At 46.2% G+C, this 23,291-nt stretch overlaps 1 protein-coding gene across 2 annotated transcripts in view; it reads right to left on the reverse strand.

Annotated features, from left to right (window-relative positions):
* SMARCAD1 (SNF2 related chromatin remodeling ATPase with DExD box 1) overlaps window positions 1-23,291 on the reverse strand; it is an 809,617-nt gene that overhangs the window by 672,424 nt on the left and 113,902 nt on the right. For both annotated transcript variants that reach the window (XM_078676227.1, XM_078676228.1), the window contains exon 2: window positions 18,696-18,875. In XM_078676227.1, coding sequence (XP_078532353.1) covers window positions 18,696-18,819 — 124 coding nt within the window. In that variant the 5' untranslated portion in view covers window positions 18,820-18,875. The remainder of the gene's footprint in view (window positions 1-18,695; window positions 18,876-23,291) is intronic.

The following is a 23,291-nucleotide window of genomic DNA, read 5'->3' on the forward strand; positions in this document are numbered from 1 at the left end:
AAATCAAAAGCACAAACCTAACACAATTAATGCACACGGAAAAAAAAAATAGTTACCTTCTAATCTCTGGTTCTGGAGTAGCGTGCTCTCACCCCAAATAATTCTTTTACTGAAATGCCTTGTCAGTGTTTGTAAGCACTATAAAAGTACATCAACAATTACATCTGAACAGAAAGGTGCTGTTTAGGCTTTTGTGCAAGAGGTGCTGTTTAGGCTTTTGTGCAAGAGGTAAAGTCAACCCAAAGTGTATAGGAGGGTTCTGGTAGATGAACCATTGCTTGAATACACCTCATATGATGAAAGTGTGACTGCAGGTGTCCCTTCTCCCTCGCACGGTCTCATGATGCCACTTGAAGGCAACCAATATTTTTTCAACAGACTATCCTGATACAAACACCATTTGGTGCTTGTATCAGCGGGGGGTTAAAAAGTACATTTTTTAAAAATAAGAAAACTTACCTGACTGCCCGCTGCTTTCATAGCTCATGCTGTGGACATACCAAAAGGAGCATCATAGAAATCTTAAAGAAACATCGCATTATATTAAAAGTCATATAAAGCCTGGTCAATGATGTCATTGTTGCATCAGTCTCATTACGTTATAGTTACCATAACCTGGCATTCGAACGTCTGCTGTCGCGTGCACCTAGAAATCATCCTAAGTCATTCCGATCCTTACAACTCGTGGGGGGGAGGGGGGGGTGTTGGGGGGGGGGAGGGGGGGGTGTTGGGGGGGGAGGGGGGGGGTGTTGGGGGGGGGGGGGGGGGACTCGCGCGGGGGGAGGGGGGGACGGGACTTGGGGGTGGAAAGGAGAGATACAAAGGAAACAAATGGTGAAATATTGATTCATGATTAATAACATACAGGGTTAGAGGCAGATTTTCATGAAACCGTTCCCGCCTCGGAGCACTGTTCAGCCTGGTCCATCAACAGCCTGCACCGAGATGACGCTGAAAACGGTAGGATTGATTGGCGTGCAATAAACGCAAAACATAACAATAGATCTGCTTTTGATACGGGTTTTCTTGCAAACTGCAGGCGATAACCGCACCTGCTGAATACAGATAGCCCAGGGTTTGGTGCTTACAACAAATGCTGGATTCCGCACAGCAAGGTGAAGCATATAACTTGCAGGGCCTTGTTTCCACCACTACTAATTAACGCGTCTCGCCATTTCCCAATCATTCTCACCTGGATAGTTCACCACTTGTTTCCTGGTGAAATGCGTCTGGTGAAAAACTGAGCGTTTGGAATTCACAAATCTCAGAATCCCGATTCAATTGCAGGCAGGCGTTTAACTGCAAAACAGAATTTCCTCACTACGCAAATTACGGAAGCTTGGATTCTAATACCAACATTGCCCTCTGAAGCTCTGGCCTAGGACATGACCTTGCCCACTGTAGGAAGGTAGATCCCTGACTATGGTTGCCCCCAACTTTTTGCCTGGTGTTTTGCTGGTTTTCTGACTTAGTTGACCTGGGGCCCTGCTATTCAGGACCCCAGGCCTACTGCTCTCCCTGTAAAATGGATTCCATGTACCTTAGGTACATATCTAATTGGATACTGAGTCACCTTATCAGTCCCTGTACAGAGTACCTTAGGTGCCCAGGGCATAGGTGTACCCAGGGCCTACCAGGGGCTGAAGCATGTATTATGCCACCCCTGGCTGGCCATCCAAAACTGACACAACTGGCTGCTTGACAGCTGGGGCAAGGTGGTGTAATCACCCCTTGCTTTAGATATAGTATACCTATATCTAACCCTAAAATGGACACACAGATCTCCTATCAGTCACTCCTATGGCAGGCCTTGACAATCCTGAAGGCAGAGTGCTTGGAATCGTGTGAGATAGTGCTCTGGCATGAGCTGAGCCTGTCTGCGGCTTTCGGGATCCATCCCTTAGCCGTTTCCATGATATCGCATACCATATACTCTTAAGTGCATTATAATCCTCGCGGTTATGTGCCAACTCTGGTATCGCTTTATCAAAACATGTCGAGTAAGGTGTCATACGAATTGGAATACTAACCCCTCGCCAATTCTGGCGACGGGGTTAGCATTCCACCCTTCTAGAGGGACACGACATGTATGTAACCTGTAACCCCGGTTAAAGTCAGACAGAGCCTTAGCATCCACAAAATGGATGCTGCCACCGAGACACAAGTCTGCCCTCCTGCTGCTGGGAGTCCTCCCAGAGCAGGCGATGAGGACAAAGGGTTTCCTGCCAGGGGCGGTGCCAGCACCGTCCCAGACAGGATTTTGTGTATTGTAGGTAGGCAGGGCTTCAGAGGAAGGTGACTGCACGTGGCACCCCGGTGCTCACTGTGCATAGGCTGGCTTGAACCAGTTCCAGGGACACTCCAGACCCTGTGCTGGGGAAAAGCCCGCCAAGGAAGTGGGTGTAACCACCCCCCTCCTGGTCCCACCCCTAGGGCAGGACTTAGTCGCGTGCCAGCCCCCTTTTCCCAGATAAAGGTAGGGCTGGCCCCCTTCCAAATCAGATCATCTTTGGAATCAAGATACCACTTTCCACGAAAGGACTTCACGATTTCTTCCTCAAGATTCTCCCTTGTGGCTAAGGAGTAGTCACCCTGCATCCGCAGGCACCATCTAAGAACACTGCGGTCTGCTGCACGTCCTTCCTCCGGAATCCGACTGCCCAGCTCGACGAGACCCGGCTTCCCTGGCACCTCTGACCTCTACCCACCTCTACAGCACAGCTGAGAACCGTGGGTGCGACGAGACCTCGAGGGACCGGCCATCGCCAAGACTGCACGACTTCTGCACAGCAAGCCCACCGAGTAATTTCCTGGTGAGTGCTTTGGGGTCCGAGAAGCCCCCACCCTGAGCAGCTCCAGCACCGAAGAGCAGCCCCCCAGCATCTCCACGATCGGCGTGGGGCCCTTCTGCTTTTTGCTGCTCACCGCGTTGTTTGGCTACTAGCCCGCTGGCTTGTGGCCTTCCGAACGACGCCCGACGACGATACTGCTGCTAGTCTGGTTGCTCCAGACTGGCCCTTGCTTCCCTCCATCGGAGAAGTACCCTGGACCCTCCTGGTCCGGCTAAGACGCCATTTTAGGTCCACCGCGTGGGCCTTGCATTTGCCAAGACTTGTTGCCCAATCCTGGGTCCAGCGACGTCGACAGCAAGAACCTTCGTGGGACAGCTCGCACCTCCATCCTGGTCGCCGACAACGCCTCCTGGTCCGAGAGACTGCAGAGCCCAGCAGCGCCCACTCACCTGACTGCGGTGACTTCGCCCGGTGCCATCCTGGTGCCCACTTAATCACTGGCTAGTGATTCAAGAACTTGGTCCCCTCTGCTTTCAGGTTTCCTTCTTCCTTGATCCAGGCTTGGATCCATCGAACTTTCCTTCACTGGTCGCCTGCCAGCAACTTCCTTCTTCCAGGCTCCTGGTCCGGCACGAGGATTCCCGACGTCTTTTCAGACCTATGCAGCTGCAGCCCCTGGGCTAGGTAACTTCGGCATTTCGGTGCCCCAGCATAGCCTCACTATCCAAGGGTCAGGATCCACTGTCGTTTTCTTCCTACCAGGTCGGGTTCGCCCGTAAACACTAACTTTGTGAATTCTAGCTTCCATAGACTTTGTCCCGCATCCCGCGTGAGAGTGCACACTCTGCACCCGAGTTCCCTAGGCCTCCTGCTAGTAATCTAAAGGTTCAGTAGTCCAGTCCTAGCGATCCCAAAGCCTCTGAGAATCGTTACTTACCTGCTAGTAATTCGCATTCCACTTTTAGAGTATATGGTTTTTCGTGCCCCTCGGGCATTTGTGTATAACGTGCTAACTTAAGTATTTTCATAAGAGTTTTGTTGTGTGCTTAGCACCCTGTCCTCATAAAGAGTACAGGGTTGTTGTGATTCTAATAAATACATTGTTTATTTTCATAACACTTGTGTGGTGTCCTTTCACTGGGTGTTCAAGGGGTAATGTGATGGTAAAACAGCTGGCTTAACACGCCCTCTAGAGTCTTAGCCTTAGACTGCTCGTATCCATGCTACTAGGATAGCTGGTCTATAAGGTTGACTTACAACCAATCATCAATAAGGGTTGTTTGGACTGATATATAGTGATCACTAGAATAGTGAACACTGCACATCAGGCCAACTTCTCACACCCACGTATCTCTTTTATTGCACACGGTCGGGTTTTACTGCTTCAATCAGTCGGCTGAAGTTGCAGCAGAGTTGATGTCTCTGCACCTGAAGTTGGCAGGGCTCGAGTAGTTATACAATAACTCACACCACAAGTCAACAGCCCTGAGTTCGTGTGAGAAAGCAAAGATGTGCAGCTGATAAACCATCCTGGAATCCCAAGGTCACCGTCGGTGTATTTCCAGGTAACAGTGAGTGAACAACTGGGGGATGGGACTTGGGGGGGGGGGGGGGGGGGGGGGACGATTGGACTTGGGGGGGGGGGGGGGGACGATGGGACGGGGGGACGATGGGACGGGGGGACGATGGGACGGGGGGGGGGGGGGGGGACTCGCGCGGGGGTTAAAAAGTACATTTTTTAAAAATAAGAAAACTTACCTGACTGCCCGTGTCCGCGTCAGAGCAGAGGAAGCAGCTCTAGTGATGACGCGGCGGAGGCTCGGCCGGCTGGGCCAATCCCAGCGCGGCCAAAAAAAAGTTTAAAGCAAATTGTGAAGTAACGAAAGGAAGAGAGACTTGGATGGGGGTGGGGGGTGCAACCAGAATTGAAAAAAAAAACCCAGGGAACGTGATAAAGAGGGGGTGCAAGTGAAATTAAATATGTATTCACCATCACCGGGGCCACAGGGCTCCTTCAAGGTCAGACCCGAGGAAAGGAAGGGCACAGCCTCTAGGGAGGGCCCACAAACTCATCTGGCAGCAGTCCGTTGCTTACCGCCTGGACAGGGAGAGCAAGGGCGCTGAAACTCATTGAAATAAGAGACTTTTAGGGAGATGGTCACCCAGGAGGGTCCCCGTACGGCCGTGACCCAAAATAGTAGGCTGGGCGTGCAGCTGGGTTGCAGGTCCATAACTTGCATGTAGCAAAAAGCCTGTGCGGCGATGACATGATCTCCTGCTCTCCCCCTGCGTACACTTCGTGCGCTCCAATGACCCGCTGAATGTAAAATGTTGTACTGCACACGAACCCCCACCCGGCACAGCACAAGCGGTCCCCACATAGTCACAGCACCCACATCCCACCAACCGAAGTCTCGTTGCTCAACTGATGGCCGCAGAGCAGTCGTACCGCCTGTTCCCGCTATGTACAGTGGCCACGCCATTGCCCTCACTGCCGGTGATACTCGCACAGCTCCATTACCCTTTAATACTCACAGTTCCTACGCTGCTGTGCGTGGCTCACGGCGGGCCCCAGGGTCCCCGCGCTCTTGTTGAGAACGCCGCTGGCATGGGCTCTGCTGCAGACGGAGTGCAGTTCTCGGAGGTAGCCGGCCATCCTGCAAACAGAGCGGGGCATGGAGCTGAGGCTGCTGCACGGGGAGAGGGATGGTCGATGCAGGCTGCTTCCTCCTTCCGGCTCTCTCCTCCTCCTCCTGCGATGACGCGGAAGGGGGCTCGGCCGGCTGGGCCAATCCCAGCGCGGCCCGGGCTTGAAGGCGGGCGCTGCTTCCTCCTCTCACTCGGGGTCGCGGCGGTGAATACACGGAGCAATGCCGGGTGGGATGGAGGCAAACAGCAGTGACAGGCGGAGAAGACATTCCCGAGTGCAAGGGGAAACAAGCAGGAAGGCGGGTGCCGGCTCAATGCCGGACCAGATTCGGGGGCGTTCCCGGCTTTTGGCTGACGTCGCGTGACGTAGCCAAAAGGGAAAAATTCTCGGGAACGCCCCCGAATCTGGTCTGGGATTGACAGACAGAGCCCTCTACCAATGGCTAGCCTCCATTTATGGAGCTAGCCAATGGGAGGAGGGGGCGGATACCCGACCCCACATAGAGATATCATTAGATTTTGCTAGCGCATGCGTACTTCGTACGCATTGCGTAGGCAAAACCTAATAAATGACATTATTAAGACAAGTGCCCCAGTGAAAGGTGCTCAGGGTGCCCTCCCATGATGATGTAGAATTGACGCCATCCTCCGTATCACGGGACTCACGCAAAATACGTGAGTCGCGGCAGTCGCGATTGTCAATAAAGTTGCATTGATAATCCAACCTGTAACCTGTCACTCCTGTCCCAATACCTGATGGAATTGGGCAAGGTGAAAGTAAAATTGAAGTCAAAGACCAGGCAAAAAACGTCCCCCCAAACAGATCTATCAAGAACAAGTGCAGAGTATAGTAGGACCTAGTTACCATAGGAAAATCGCAACATTCTATTCCCAATAACTTTGGCGTCGATTGACGAATCTTCGCGAAATTTTCAAAACTAATTCTCTGTTGATATCAGCCCCTATGTTGAAAGGGGGTGATTCGTCAAGGGGGGGCCGAGAAAATAGGGGGGTTGTCCCAAAACGTGTTTTTCCATGTTAATTTCCACAGGAAACTTTAGACAAGGCTACAGGTCGAAAGGGTGAACGGAATTACCCCATTTTTGGCAGGGAGAAGGGTCTTGGTCTAGAAAGCACGCTTTTGTTTATTTGGTGTAAATCCGTTCAGTAGTTTTTGAGAAATATTGAAATTTACAGATATCTATATTTGGGAATTCTGCCATCTGACTGGCTGAGGCGTTACGAGCATGAACTTGCTGCTGATTGGCTGCGGGCGGTTGCAACTAGGAAGTGTTGGCCGCCATTTTGTGATTCCGTGGGAGCGAGTAAAGGGAAAAAAGGGAGAAAAAAGTGGGAAAGAGGGTAGGAGCACTGCAACCTTTGTGGGGTGTTTAGGGTGTGCTATAGAGGGGGTGCGAAGCAAAGTATTCACCCCTACTGGTGTGAAAGTGCTGGGCTACGGAAATTAAGTGAGGTATTGCCTAGTGTGTGATGTTGCGAAGGTGAGCTGGTGCGCGACTCAGGGATTAAAGTGTGAGCCCAAACAGTGCGTCTTATTCTGTGAAGTCATGTGCCCTGGTCGCTGCAGTACAGTCGTGGAAGTAGTGTCAACATGTGTTTATACCTACTAGGATGAACTACTGACCCGTATTGGTATGAAAGTCGTGTGGTACAGAAAATATGTGAGGTATTTTCTAGAGTCTCATGGAACTAGGAAGTGTTGGCTGCCATTTTGTGATTCCGTTGAAGCGAGTAAGTGGAAAAAAGGGTGAAAAACGTAGGAAAGAGGAGGGTAGGAGCACTGTAACCTCTGTGGGGTGTTTAGGGTGTGGTATACAGGGTGAGCGAAGCTATAGTTTTTTTTATCTGACTTGAATTAAACCAGTTCGATTATCTTTTTGCAACAAATGTATAACTTCCTGTTGGTGAGTTTAATTGTGTACTAGAGATTCTAAAATGTATTCTTCATGTTTATAAACGCGTATCTCTTTCATATGAAAAAGCATCACACTCAGGATTAAAGTGTTGAGAGGAAAGGGCTACGCTACAATCACGCATTATAAGTAATCAAGTAACCCCTGCTGTACATTATGAGGATATTGCAAGTAACCTTTTAGTTCCAAGAGACTTTATAAAGGAAATCACCCTTCGGTCTCGTTTCTCTTTTGGTCACAGAACTCTTCAGTGACTTGCAATATACTTAGTATGTATGTCAGGAGGTACTTTATCAAATATATCACACACAAATTATTTTGCAGAGGATGAATTGAGTGGTAGCTAGGGAAATCCATAACTATGTACAATATATAGCTGCATCAAATTATTTTACATTATTTGCACACCTGTCTTGCTTTATTTACAGAACTAAAGGCTGCACTTGTCATTCCTAAGCACTGCGAACGAGAGACGACTTCGTAGTCTGCTTTGCTGAGACTCAAACTCATGACCTCCAGCACACCCTGTTCATCAGCAGTGGAAGGTCAGCTAGCAGAGCAATTGTCATTGTCGGGTCGAGCCTACTAGAGAGCAAAGGCACTACTGATGCTAGGCATATTGTGGCTTGACAAGATAATAGAAGGGTTTTCTCGCCCGCCCATTGCTTACCATAAGTTGACTTTTCTGGTCACTCATGTGCCTGCTTCTTATTCGTGTCCCAGCTTGTGTATATCCCTCTTATGGAGCACTGACTATTTACAATTTATTCGATTGGCTGCCATTGCTGCTTCCTCTGGTTGCTTTTCTAGCACTACTTTTTAGGTTTCGCCTCGTCGAAAGCTGCGCCGCGCAGCTTTTCGGCGCAGGCCACAACCTTTTGTTTACCAGTATGTGGCTTATTCCCACCTCTCTGTTCCATTGGATAGCTCCATAAATGGAGGCTAGCCATTGGAAGAGAGGCGTCAGTCATTCTGCGAGGCGACTCGAGGGCGTTCCTGAGATTTTTTTCTCATCCAGACCCTTTTAGGACGTCAGTGCGGCGGTGGGCGGGGTTTATTTTTTTGCTCGTCCATGTTTCTTTTGGTCATTCCGCGGCCGACTGCCGCCGGAAGTCCAGGTCCAGGTGAGTGCTTTTGATTGTGACCGTTCCCGCCACCCCCCCTCCCGCTGTTCGTGTTCCGGTTCTTGCGCACCCCCCTCCCGCTGTTCGTGTTCCCGCCCCCCCTCCCGCTGTCCTTTCCTGCCCCCCTCCCGCTGTCCGTGCCTTTCATGCCCCCCACCGCTGTCCATGTGTGCCCGTTCCCGCCCCCCCCTGCTGTCCATGTGTGCCCATTCCTGCCCTCCCCTCCCGCTGTCTGTTCCCACCCAAAATTGGCCTCAAACCATCTTCAATATTTGCTATCTTTAAAATACATGATTTAAAGTAGTGACTGCAAAATCTGTGCATTTTTAGAAAAACATATTATGGGGAGCAGGAAACTTTGAATCCTAGCTTCCCCACTTGTTCAGCTTCTGCGATGTTGGGAAAAGGACACCCTCTCTGTGCCTTGATTCAGTGTAGCAAACTAGCGACATTGCAGCCTCCTAGCGATTTCAAGGATGGGAAAAAGAGAGCTGCTCAGCCCGGGGCCCGTGCGTCAGTGACCTCTGGTGACTCGTCGCTGGTACAGGTGATACGCAAGCGCAGTTATTCTAGAAAAAACAATCTCTGATTGAAGCTGCCCTGTGTGGCTAATACTAATGATAAAATAATATGCTGGGGCCCTGTCCTGAGTAATAATCACGAATATAAAAAAAAAACAAAAAAATAAACCTGACATTTTCGCTGAGGAAGGAGACTTTAACATATCGGTCAGTGATTGAAATATATGTGTCGATGCTGAACAGTAACCATATTGGTGGTGGCATGCATCTTCATTTGTGTAAACATTACTTGATAGTACAAGCTCCCATGCCTCTGTAAATATCGCTACTAACATGCTTTTTGCAAAGAAAAGTTTTCAGTTACCACAATCAGTACATGGTTGACTTTCTGCCGCTTGTTTTATATATCCACTATACAGCGCTATGAAACCCACTTGTGTGGAGTCTGCGCATAAAAATAAGTTCTTGAAGCACTGTACTCGGAGTTGGCACATGAAGGACGCATCACTGTAGCATTAAGGAGCCCCGGGATCAGCCTCACTTCCGCTTATGCAGCTGCTCTGCGTGGACCTGCTTCAGAGGAGTGCACTGGAGCTTCTCTTACAGAGAATATGGGAGCATTTTCTGATGCGCCTCAGAGTGAAATGTGTAGCTTTCACAACCTAAGGCAGGTGCGGCTTCCATTCTCAGTCGCTTTGTAAAGTTTCCACAGAGAATCTGCCTGCACATTGTTCGTTGGCTGCCATGAACTCACTGCGAGCAGCAAGCCCTCCCATCACTGAAAACTATTCTCCATGACTATGGAAGTGCCTTCCCAGTGTGTTCTGGTAGCTTGAGTGTTTACCATTTATTGCAGTATTATCCTTGTACCTGTGTATGGTACCCTTTTGTACCTTGCACACATCACTTTTCTCTTGTAACACACTGTTTGCTACCTCTCACATTTTGTTTGCATTTGAGTGAACACCCGGACAGTTATGGTGCGCTCATGCAACCCGGGGTGCACTAGAGTAGCAATGTTTGTGCATCTCGAGAGAGGCAGGTGCATTTTAGGGAATCGCTTGTGCAGCCCTTGGAGGAAACTGGTGCAGGCAGTGGGGTTGCTGATGCGAATAGTGGAAAAGAAAGATTTGAAGATGTATTGATGTAGTGCTTTGGGGTCACTGGTGCAACACTGGTTGCACCAGAGCAGCAGTGTGTGAGCTCGTGCAGCTCGGGAGAGGCAGCCATTGTCGGCTCGAGGGCAGAGGTGCAGCCATGGGGTTACTGGCGCCTGTTGCTTATTAATACTGGTGCACCTGTGGAGAGCTGGTGCACTCCGCGTGAACAGTAGTGCACAGATGGGGTGTCGTGCAGTTAAAGTACACTGGTGCAGCTGTTGGGGGTGCTGGGGCTCCTGCAGGCTGCGATGGCTGGTGCACTAGTGCACAGATGGGGTGTCGTGCAGTGGAAGAACACTGGTGCACAGCTGGGAGTGCTGACTGGGGCTCCTTCAGGGTGCGATGGCTGGTGCAGTTGTCTATGGTGCTTTGTAACACTTTAATGGTGACACAGCTGCACATGTGTTGTAGTGCTGGATAGATGTGTAGTGGGGTCTGATGCAGCTGCAATAGGTCTCGCATTTGTGAGATTAAGCTATTGGCATTGTAAATGACAATGCCATTTATTTATCTGCTTTCAAAACCAACACAAATCAAAAATTTGTCATTTACAATGCCAATAGCTCAAATTTTTACAAAGGCGAAACCGTTGCATTGTAAATGCTTGTTTATTTTGTGTGAAGCATTCCGTTAGGATGTGTGTTTTTTAGCAGTCTCCTTCGCATTCATCCCTGCCCCCGCACTCAGTGTTGCTCTTTGTTCCTAGGAGGATTCTAACCACCTCCTTCCCTCTTGTGCTCACCCGTATGCTTCTCCCCATTGCTTCCCCACCCGTTCTTTCTGTGTTGCTTTTGCGTCCCCTCCACTAGACTCCTGATGCTTTCGTGTTCCCTCCAATGGTGCATCGGCACCTCCACACACACTCCCCCCTGTTCCTTCGCTGGTCTCCCTAGGGTTGCTTCCACTATTCCTGTTCACATTAAAATAAATAATTATGTATGTTGTGTTTTCTTTTTAGTTACTGATCAAACTCAGGACAACAATTAAACAATTGCATGTTGTAGGCACGTGCACACCTGCTGCATGTGTCTACAAAAGGAAGCAGATGGCCGCAATAAAGGCTTTTCTTTTTTTTCTTCTTTTTTTAAACCTTAGCCACACTGCACAGCATCACGGATGCTGTGCACCGTGGCTAACAACCATTGAAAAAGCAAAAAGGTCACAAAGGCAAGATCTATTGGCTTTGCTGAATGTTTGTCTTTTTTGATTTTTATATTTAGATACAAATGGTGGCAACAATTAACAATATTGTTTTTCAATACTAATGTATGAAAATGTAACTAAAAATAATAGATAGCTTTTGCTTAACAGCCCTGCAGTTACAACCTCAAACGTTGCACTGCAGTTATTCAAAGCCATTGTAGCTTTACACTTCATTCAAATTAACACTGCTGCACAGCAAAAGACGTGCATGCTTCTGTGCATTTGGAACACAGCAACAGTGATACTTTGTTGCATTTCTGAATCTCTCTCTCTCCCCCATTCTCCCCCAGATCTCTCTCCCCAAATGTCTCTCCCCCCCCCCCCCCAAGTCTCTCCCCCCCAAATCTCTCCCCCTAATCTCTCCCCCCCCCAATCTCTTCCCCCCCCCCAATCTCTTCCCCCCCCCCAATCTCTTTCCCCCCCCCCAATCTCTTCCCCCCCCTAATCTCTCTGATAGAGCCCTTTTGTGACCGGTCAAGCAGACTATCCTTATTAAAAAGTATACAGAAAACTAGAGACAAATCATCCCTTTAGGGTTAAGTGGGTTATACTGCTAGGCAGGGAACTCACAGAAAAACAATGGATACAGATTTGGAGGACTCTCAATAACACTACCTAAAGGGTTTTGGGATGGGAGTCCCACTACCAACTACTAATTGATTGGTACATGTCTCATACCAAATCACACAATTTCTACCCCACAGCGAACCCGGTCTGTTGGAGGGAATGTGGCCTGCTGGGTGAGAATGTCCAAAGTTTCAGCCCTTTTAGGGTGAGATTTTTGTGGATATGAGGAAAATACTGGGCTACTTTCTTCCAGATTTGTTTGCATTTTTAGTGACCAGAACTTGTGTGCGCTTCCAACCCAAGGGAGAACAAAAACTTTGGTTGCTGCATTCTGGAGGAACAAACACCTGCCAGACACTGCCAGTTGGTGGTCAAGACTTTGGAACATCATGGTCAGGAAAAAATTAACCTGCCACAAACTAATATGGGACCCACTCTTGCACCACTCGATGGAAAGAACTCCCTTCATTTTCAAACCCTCGGAGGTTGAAACCCCTTAAACTATTTTAGGCAGGGAGGTATTGGCTCTGATACTGGTCAGAAGAGTGAATAACCACTGCACAATTATATCGAGTAAAGGAGGAGTGATAGGTTGGGGGAAGCTTGTGTAAGTTATCAGTCCAACTGCAGACAACTTTGTACAGACTCTGGTTTCTGTGTAAAGGGTATCTCTTACAGTCAGAGGAAGGAATTTGTGAGATCACAACACATTGCAAAAACTATAATGTTATACATGTTGGAATTCTACAGATATTTCAGAAATGCAACAAGGATACAGGTATAGAACCAGCTCAATTCAGTTGTACATTTGCAGTGATCTAAAAATCACCAAGAACATTTGTGTAACAAAAAATAAATAATCAAAAAGTGGGATGCTGTTTCTTGGCAGACTACACGATAACGCTGGACAGACATCCTACTGGCTTGCAGAGAATAATTGTTATTTTATCTTATTATTAAAGCAGTAATCTAACAATACAGTAAAAAAATCCTAAAGGTACTAATGTTAGAAAAGAAATCTGTAAATGTAGGTTGTGGCCCAATGGGATAACATTAGAAGAAATAAACAATGTTCGGGATGACCTTAGCAAGAAGCAAACCTTAAATTCACTAGCAGACTGGATGTCTAAAGGAAGTTTAATACTCTATGGCGGGTTTTTCGCGGGGTCCCAAGTTGGAGGATAGGGAAAGAATAACCATACTTCATGTCTTGACAATGGAGCAGTCGCCTGACCTTATGTGTTTAACAGAAAAAGATGTTTAAGAAACACTAGTGAGATAGGGGATTTGGCTCCATCTACATGTTCTCCATTAATGCAGCTTTTAATTGGGAAGAAGTGAAGTGCTTCTCCTGGAAAAAACAGTGCTTGTATTCCAATGTTTTTTACTTGTGAAAGGCTTATGCTCAATACCAAAGGACTTGGTTGCTTATGATGACAAGTCAATTATCAAAGTGATAGACCTGATAAGTTTACCTTTGGTAAAGCTCTCTTGAGTGGACACTGTAAATAACCACAGATCCATCACCTCTAGAACATCACCAGATGCCGGTCTGAATATGGAAGATTTAAACCACAATGCTCCCATGCACCATGTAGGTGGCACCATGCTGTTTGGCGTAGACTTCATTCCGGCCAGTAGTGATGGAGGAGCATATAAGGGTCACACCTGGGTGCAGACACCAGTTTTTCTCTTGACTCTTACAATAATAATCAGAGGTACCAGTGTGCAGATCTCCATTTTGAGACCTTTTTAGATTTAAAAACAGGCTATTTCACAAAATGGGAAGCAGAAGGTCAGTGACAAATTTGCAATTAGATAAGAGTATACAAGGGAAAGAGAGGTAACTTGCTCTTTGAATATCTGCTTCTGAATGCAAACTTCTCATCATTAAAAAGAAGTACCACCTAAGGGGGAGGGTCTGTGGAATGGGATCTGACCAAGAGGTCCCGCAGCAGTGATTTCTTAAAACCTGGCTTTAATTTGATCACCCTCACATCCTCCCCTTTCTGAGCATTGTTCAGGTTATCGGCACCAGGGCCATGTTTTGCCAGCCTGAAACAGCTATGGAAGAATCTCTGCTCAAAGGACGGTAATCCTGGCACTGTAAGACTGAACAACGGTAATGTGCTTTATCTGGGTGGGTGAAGAAAGCATCCATCAGATGCTTACAAGTGGTCCAGAATTTGGCAGCAAGAACGCTATATAGACTCCCAAAAAGCACTTAAATCTTGACCTTCATTGTGACCTCCATTGGTTTAAGGTGGAGAAGCTAATTCATTTCAAAAACTTGTGCTACAGGCACAGAGCAAGATCAGAGGCCGGCCCAAGATATCGACATGAATTTGCTACACCTCATCGTCTGGTACATCCCTTGCCCTCTAGTGGACTAACCTCTGAGAGATTTCTAGAGTTAAATGTACTCTCATTGGAGGCTTATCTTTTGCACACCAAGGTCCGAAGTTGTGGAACGCCCTTCCAGAATCACAGAGTCTGTTCCACGTTCCTGGTCTTCCGCAAACAACTGAAGAACTGGTTGTTTTAAGGTAGTGTGACTTGGATACGATCCTATCGCGTAAGCAGCAGGAAGCCTCCAGTGGGTGTACTGTACGCTATATAAAATGCCATAAATAAGTTAAAAAAAATGTTGGTAACAGTTTTGGTCTACAAATGGAAATATAAATGTTGAAAAGGATGGAGGGTGTTGTCATATTTTAGACCTCCGCCCTCTGAACATTTTTGTGGAAGGACAAATTCAGGCTGCTCATGCTAGCCTAAGTTCTGTATGCGCTAGATTCAGGTGAATGGATGGTACTTTGGACCTGCAGGGCTCCTACTTTTGTGTACCTGTACTGAAGTCCCACAGGCACGGAGGGTGGACCAGATGGTGGCAACTTGGCTTGTTGCCTCCGTGAATCCTTGGGGACCAAAGGTGCATCAGAAGGAGAGGGAAGAGTGCCAAAGATTCATATCATGATCTCTCTAAAGTCCCCAACCAGTCACAATGTCACCGATGACCATGGAATCTTGGGGTATATTCAGGATCAATTGCTGAATAGGCTAATTGGCAGGGCATCGAGAGCGAGACAGAGAGGTATACTGAGGTTCTTGCAACTTCTCCAGTCAAGGGTTATGGGATTAGGATAAATTCAGCTTGGCCTTCTTGCGCTTCCTTATCAACTTCAACAAACCGGAAGACTTGGACCGCAACAAAGATCTGTTGCAGGAACGATGCCAAGATAAAGAAAGAGTCCACGTTCTCAACATCAAGCGAGACCTCTGGGACCGCTTACAGTGTTCGGAGACATAGCTTCATGTTCCCGAATTACCTTTGGATTCATAACTGCACACTCCTCCCAGTCAATTTTCCGAAACCAATCAGAGGCTCGCCTCGTGGGGGTCTGTCACAGACATTTGTTTGTGATATTCCTTACAAGATTAAGCCCCTGGTGTCTAAGTAGGGAATATAGTTCCCTTGTACACTAGAATTAAGCTGCATTTTGAGGAAAAAAACTCACCAATTGACAAGTAAAAAGTGAGAATGAGCTCCAGATATGAGGGCACAGAAAGAAATGAATGGACATTGAGGGACAGTGGTGGCGCATATATGCACCTCAATCGTCACTTCTGGCCAGAATGAAGTCAACGTGGAGTGGCAAAGTGGCACCTGCTGGTGCGCAGGAGCAAAGCTGTGTAAATCTTCCAGGTAAATTCTAAATGTTCCATCATAATTTTACCGACAAAGACAGGTAGGCCTGATGTATTCATTGTCAACAACAATTGTTAAAGCCAGTTAGCATTTGAGCATGGGTTGTTCTTACACTGTGCTAAAACAGACACACATTTTTTATTCCATGGAATCTCACAGATTACAATAGTAGGCAAGGTTTTTTGGTGTTTGTTACTCCTCATTAGGCACTGATAAAAAGAGATCGTATATTGTTTTAGCAACTGTAATTTTGTACATTTTCTCAATTTTATGACTGAATGATGGATGCCCTGTGGGAAAGTTTATTCTTAAATCAGTAGGCCTGAGATGGTTATGGACGCAAGCCAAAAGTAAAGACTCTAGGCCCAACTGGTTTACTGAGGAAAGTTACGTTAGATGCCATAGGTCTTATCTTTTTATTGTGAAAAGGTATGACAAAGGTAGTAGGCCTCACATTTATGTCAAGACATATGTAGAAGCCAACAGGCCTTTAATATTATTATTACACTGTGTTAAAGTACATAAATAGATATTCGGTTAAATTAATCTCACAATTTACCTTACTAGGCAAGGGTTTGGAGCTCCCCTCTGCCAAACCTAAGAGGTAGATAGAAGACTGGTACTGTTAGAAACCTTATTAGGCCCTAGAAGAGGGCTTGTTTATTGTTTATCAACTGTACTTTTGTACATGTTTATAATTTGATGGTTGCCTTGTGGGAAAGCTTGTGCTCAGTATAGCAGGATTGTGTTTTTCATGGCGACTAATAATCATAAAGGCAATGAGCCTAATTGGTCTAAAGCCTTTGCCAATAAAAGGCTAAGGCCTTTAAGGATTGAGTGTTATTACACTGTGTTAAAGCATATAGCTAGACAGTTTGTTACATGAAAACTCTAAAATGTATTTAGTAGGCAAGGGCTTGGGCTCGTTTACCCCCTTTGACAAACACTGGGTGTACGATTGGCTCTACTGCTCTGTGATAGCACGCTGATCTCATGTGCCCAACTGTCAAAAAATAATTGTGCTTCAGTTGAGGGATGATGGAGCAATCCTTTATATATCTATTTCTCCTTTTTTAGGTCAGCTTTCATTAATGTTCTTCTTTTCATTGTATTTAGTTATTCTGTCGTGTTCTACAGCTCCCCATACACTGCTACCAGTCCATTCTCTTGTTGTTTCAGTTGCTGTGCATTGCACTTCATGAGGCTACTATTTATAAACCAACCAGTAATCTTAAAATTAACTCTCCACCAAGCATCATTTATTTACCATACGAAGATGACAACCAGGTTTATAAGCACTGTGTTGCCCATCTGGGACCACCACAACGGTAACCCATTGACAATACTATTCCAGGATGGCCACCCATTATGATGTTTACTTGGTAATCCTCTTGGAGTTGTACTGTGCAGAGTGTTGCATTGTTTTTCTGCTCCAAAGTGCCCAATACAGTGCTCCTGAACTTGGCAGCCATGTTTGAACTTTAAAACAACTATACACCAAATCACTGCAAGACAACCGCCCCCTGCTATATTTGATCTTATTTTTAATTGTAAAATATGCCTGCCATGTTTAGAAGGATGCAGGTTTTCTTTTTCTACTTCTAATATTTCAATTTATATTGCATAGGTTTGTGGAGTGTGGTTTTTTTTATGGATGAATGAAAAAATGAGTCAATGCATGCATGATTTGAATGCTTAAGCTCACCAATCACTGAAGAATCAGTTTCAATTATTACCAAGACCACTGCCATTGCCTAAGCAGCTGGTTTCTATTGTTGAGGGCATGGCACTGCAAACCGCAGTTGGCTTTCTACAATAGAGAATGATTCAAGCCATATCACAAACATGACAGTTGCTCCTGGGAGTGTCTGGTTATCCAACAACTAATTACTTTTTAGACAGTCATGAGGACTGCCCTACTGTTACATCAATTAAAAATAGTATTGGATCTCTTAAATTTACCGAGGGTTTCCGTGCCTGTAATTTAAAAATCAACATTTTTAACATACAAATAAGTATGCATTGTAGGTATGTATACCTTCTGGTGCGAGCGTCATACAGGAAAAGTCACATTTCAGAAAAGTGTTTTACAAATTTAGAACTAAATAAAGAGTGACTGCTCATTGAAATGAATTTGATAATAACGAACCAAAGTACTTTCTACTGAAAATTAACTTGCAATAATATTGCTTTGTTCCTTGATTTCAATCTGCATAAAATGGTCTTATGTTAGATGGCTGGCTTTAATCCAGGGAATTTTGAGGGTAATGACGGAGATGGTAATACCCAATAAAAGAAAATGTCTACATTACATACTTTACTCAATTTCCAATAGTATTTAGGTGGGTGCATTTCCTCCATGATGCTTTTAATCATTAAATGTCAGGCTTTTAGTTGACCATCACCAGCACTTTCTCAAATGAACCTTCTTCGGTAAGGTCACCAACCTGGGGAAACATCTTGTGTGTTTAAATGTTGCTTTAGGTAAGGTGCTATTTGTTTGGTTTCAACCTTTTTGTGGTTACGAATTTTAATCTAACATTTGTAGATTAATGTATTTTGTTTAAGGGTTTTTATGCACATTTAGCAAATTAAGAATTTTGTTCGCACACAGGGTGCAACAGCAGTCAATAAATTGATAAAAGCACCTACCTGAACACTGGTAATTTTCTAATAAAACTAGATACTGCGCAAAGGAGCTTGTGGCTATTAAAACCCACTTGGCCCCATGAGATTTATCAAAACCCAAAACATCTTTTATATACATGTGTAAATAGTAATGTTTCAATACGGAGAAAAGGAACTATGAAGTGGGTAGTATAAAGAAAATGTGTTAAGTACGTTTTGTCCAATATGTTTATTTTCTATACACTACTGCACGCCGCCACATAGCATCTCCTTAGCATATAGCCTTAATAAAGCACATTGACAAACCTAAATAAAAAACAATCCCAAATAGTACATAAAACTTAAAAAAATTTAATATATATGTTTTACAAAATGAACATTTCGTCTGGGGCTTATCAGTTTTCTCACCTTGTTCCAAATCTGGGGTAGCGGGGCGGTTCTCAACCTGATCCTTTTCGCCAGCCGAGGAAAGAGACTCTTTGCTGTCATTAGACTTATCATAACGAAACCGGTCCAGGTTAAAAAGACTCATTGTGTTTTCGGCACAGGAAAGAAGGTCAGACTACGCACCAATAATAAATGCCGGGCCTGGGGGGGAAGAGAATATTACAATGAGTAAAACAACAACTTCTTTCCGATAGCAACAAAAAGAATAGCTAGGACATAAGAAATGTGTACAGATCTCTCAGATAGTTCCATCTGACCCAAGGTCTGGTGGCCAATAAACATCTTGAAATAACAATGCCCTTCTGTATTCATCACTCCGTGAACACTTGTTTGCATGCAACATTTCTGCTAAGCAGTGGTATTCCACATTAGACCACGAAGGCCAGATCCATGACAGCTTCTCAGGAGAACCTCATACGTGTAAGTGATAACTTTTTAGATCCACTGCGTGCAAGTTAATCTCATGTGGATAACCTGAACATTTGGCACAATCAGCTTACTTGGACGTTCATCTCTATACTGAAATAGCGAAAAACATCTGTGCGTCACTAGATAAGAGTTGCCCACTATGCTGAGTGACAAGTCTCCTTTTAGAGGTTCTGGTAGCATTAAAACAGATGTAAGCCCAACAGCCACTTACCTTTTTTTCCTACTGAACCATTTATATTGGCTGTTACTACTGATATTGCTAAGGCTATTGACAACCATCTCAGAATTTTAATTTAGAAGTTATGTTTACTTCTTTATTACCTTTCATGTTAAGGCGAACAGCCAAACAAAGCTTGTTACATGTTATTGCAGCGTAGTGGAACCAAAGGGTTGGCAGATATGAGGGCTAGGGTGCGGCCCTGTAAAAGCTTGCACATGAAAAAACTGTGTGCTTCGTGGAGATAAAACATTTGAATGTATTTCTCTTCATTGATAACATGTGTTCATAAGAAGAGCTTAATTTTGTAACCACTGTGCATGTAATCCACGATCAATACGATTTGATCTACCTAGGGTTTGTCAAGATCGTAAGTACATTAGAGAACTTGTAAAGCACTTAGCATTAACACAACGTATGCATAGCTATTCCAAGCACATCTGGTGCAGTATTCTCTATTCCAATGCAACAGGCCTACATTAAGGTTCGCCCGAATATCCTTAGGCATAGAAGCATGCTTGAGTAATGTTCAAGTATGAAAAACAAGTCCCCTCAGAAAGTGGCAGGCTTTAAACAAAGACAACTCTGATCTCTTACCCAAAGCAATACTGGTAGAGTACAAAAATAATTTAATTACGGGATCACCTTGAAGCACCCTAACAGCCACACCATCGGCAGCAAAGTGATACTTTTAATTGTCATTTCCATAGCACTTACTTAGAACTATGGGAGGGAAGGGTGGTGATGAGTAAACCAACTGTCATTAGTGCAAACCTAAATGTCATTAGTGTTAACTGTAAGCAGCCTTGGAAGAAAACAAGAAGTCAGAACTTACTCTCTTTGAACTTTCAGCTGCTTATGACACTTTGGACTAGGACACACTATTAAAAAAACGCAAGAAATAGACTTGGATCAACGACCCAACCTTGGAAGGAGTAGTTTCTGTCCTGTAACTCCAGTTCTGTAGTAGGGGTATCTCTGTTATAGTCATAATCTAGTGAATAGTCCCGCCCATGTGCGTGGACCCCGGAGCAATCAAAAATAATCTCTTACAGTGTCAAAAAATGCAGAAAATGCATAGACACTTAAGAGATAATTTAAAGACAGATAATGCAGCCAAAAAGGCTACACTGTCCAGTACTTCAACTAGAAATTCCACCATAAAATCCACAAAACAGCAAAGCCTGTACAGATTTCCCTTGCTTAACAGCAAAATCCCTCAGGAATGATAGAGAGAAGAACCTGGACAGACAAGCCCCATAGGCTGCCATTATGTGGCTTAATTAGGATACTGTGCCTTTAAGGAACCTTCCAGAACCTTCTCTCAGTATCCCAGAATGCATAGCAGGTCCAACTTAGCCTCAGTTCTTTTTGAAGGCGCAGAAAACGCCAGACCTGTAGCATTATGATCATGAACAACACTCCACCGGGGAGGCGGGAGGGCGCTTATGACTATAACAGAGATACCCCTACTACAGAACTGGAGTTACAGGACAGAAACTACTCCTTCTGTAGTAGGGGATCTCTGTGTATAGTCATAATCTAGTGAATAGAATGGCAAGCCCATCCCCACACCAAGCGGCGGTGGAGAATAAAATAACGCCACTACTGTGCGAACAGATTCCGCAGCGAAGCCTGCCCAACCTGAGCGTCTGCCCTGGCATCAGAGTCCAGGCAGTAATGCTTAGCAAAGGTATGGACCGACTTCCAAGTGGCCGCCTTGCAGATCTCTGCAATAGGAACATTACGGAGCATAGCTGTCGTAGCAGCCTTGCCCCTGGTGGAATGAGCCTTAGGCTTACCTCCTAAGGTCTTATTAGCTTTGTAGTAACACAACTGTATGCAGGACACAATCCACCTCGAGATGGACTGTTTAGAGGTAGCAAGACCTGTCCTGACTGAGCCATAATTGACGAACAATTGGTCTGACCTACGAATATCTGTAGTCTTATCAAGATAAAACTTCAGCACCCTCCGCACATCCAGGGAATGTAAAGACCTTTCCGCCGGAGATGAAGGATTCTGAAAGAACGTAGGCAAAGTGATAGTCTGATTGATATGAAAATCAGAAACAACCTTGGGAAGAAACTTAGGGTGAGTACGCATAACAACTTTAGCATTATGAAATACAGTATAAGGTTCTTGGCAACACAAAGCCTGAATCTCACTCACCCTGCGGGCCGATGTAATGGCCACGAGGAACGCCGCCTTCCAGGACAGGTGCTGCAACGAAGCCTTATGAATGGGTTCAAAAGGCTCCTTCATCAATCTGGACAGCACCACATTCAAGTCCCATGAAGGCGAAGGAAGCCTGACAGGAGGGAACACTTTCTTCAAGCCTTCCAAAAAATCTTTGATCACAGGGATCTGGAAAAAGGAAGTCTGTGAAGGGCCTTTCCTGTAGGCAGTCAAAGCAGCCAGATGAACCTTAATGGAATGGACATTAAGGCCCGACTGCGCTAGATGAAGCAGATATGGAAGGATGACATCTTCCTTGCATGACGTAGGGTCATAGTTCTTAGACTTGCACCAGATGCAAAACCTCTTCCACTTGTAAGCATAGGAAGTCCTAGTGGAAGGTCGCTTAGCCTCCTTCAGTATGCCCATACAATCCTCTGGGAGATTCAGATGGCCATATTGCACTATTTCAGGAGCCATGCCGCCAAACTCAAAGACGAGAGGTTGGGGTGCACCATCCGCCCCCCGAACTTCGTGAGAAGGTCCGGCCTGCACGGCAGTTTCATGTGAGGAAGGAGAGATCGGTGAAGTAGGTCCGTGAACCACCACTGTCTGGGCCATTCCGGGGCAATCAGAATCATCCTCGCCCTGGATTGAGACAGCTTGATGAGAACCGCCGGAATCAGGGGAATTGGTGGAAAAGCGTACAGAAAGCTGTTCGACCAGTTGATCCATAACGCGTTCCCCAGCGTCCCCGGCTGGTAGTACCTGGAGGCGAAGCCTCGGCATTTGCTGTTTTCGGCGGTGGCAAACAGATCTACGTCTGGAGTTCCCCACCTTGCGAAGACTTCTCCTAGTACTTCGTCGTTTATGACCCATTCGTGGTTTTCCTGCACGATTCTGCTCAGTTCGTCTGCCTGAACATTCTGCACACCTGGCAGATGGGTGGCCGTAATCGACAGTCCTCGAGCCAGAAGCCAGTGCCAGATCGCCTGCGCCTCCTGCGACAGAGTGCGCGATCTCGAGCCCCCCTGCTTGTTGAGGTAATACATCGTGGTGGTGTTGTCCGTCTGAACAAGCAGAGAGTTGGTCTGAAAGGACGGATGAAAGGCCTTCAGTGCCAAGTGGACAGCTCTCAGTTCCAGGAAATTGATGTGGTACGTGGACTCCGCCGAGGACCACGTCCCTTGAATCTGCAGGTCTCCGGAATGCGCCCCCCAACCCAGGAGAGACGCATCCGTCACGATGGTCTGTGTGGGAATGTCCTTGTGGAAGGGAACGCCTCTGAGGAGATTCTCCTTCAAGCACCACCACTTTAGAGACTGAAGAGCATGTAGAGACAGTCGTATCCTGTCGTCCCAAGAACCTCTCCTCTGGCCCCACTGATCCTCCAAGCACTCCTGCAGAGGTCTCATCTGTAGCCGTGCGTGAGGAGTGAGAAAGATGCAAGAGGCCATCGATCCCAGTAGAGAAGACACCGTCCTCACAGTCGTAAACGGAGTTCTCATGAGAGCCTGAGCCTTCCGAACGAGTGATAAACGTCGCTCTTCCGAAGGAGACACGCTTGCTGACAGCGTATTGATGGAGGCCCCCAAGTACTGGATGCACTGCACCGGAATCGGGACCGACTTGGACATGTTGATGTGCAACCCCAGCTTGTTCAAGAGAACGCACGTCTTCTGGAAGTGTGCTTGAGCTTCCGAGAAGGAGGAGGCTTTGATCAACCAATCGTC

Source organism: Lissotriton helveticus, chromosome 2_1 (assembly GCF_964261635.1).
Source record: "Lissotriton helveticus chromosome 2_1, aLisHel1.1, whole genome shotgun sequence".
Classification (NCBI taxonomy): domain Eukaryota; kingdom Metazoa; phylum Chordata; class Amphibia; order Caudata; family Salamandridae; genus Lissotriton; species Lissotriton helveticus.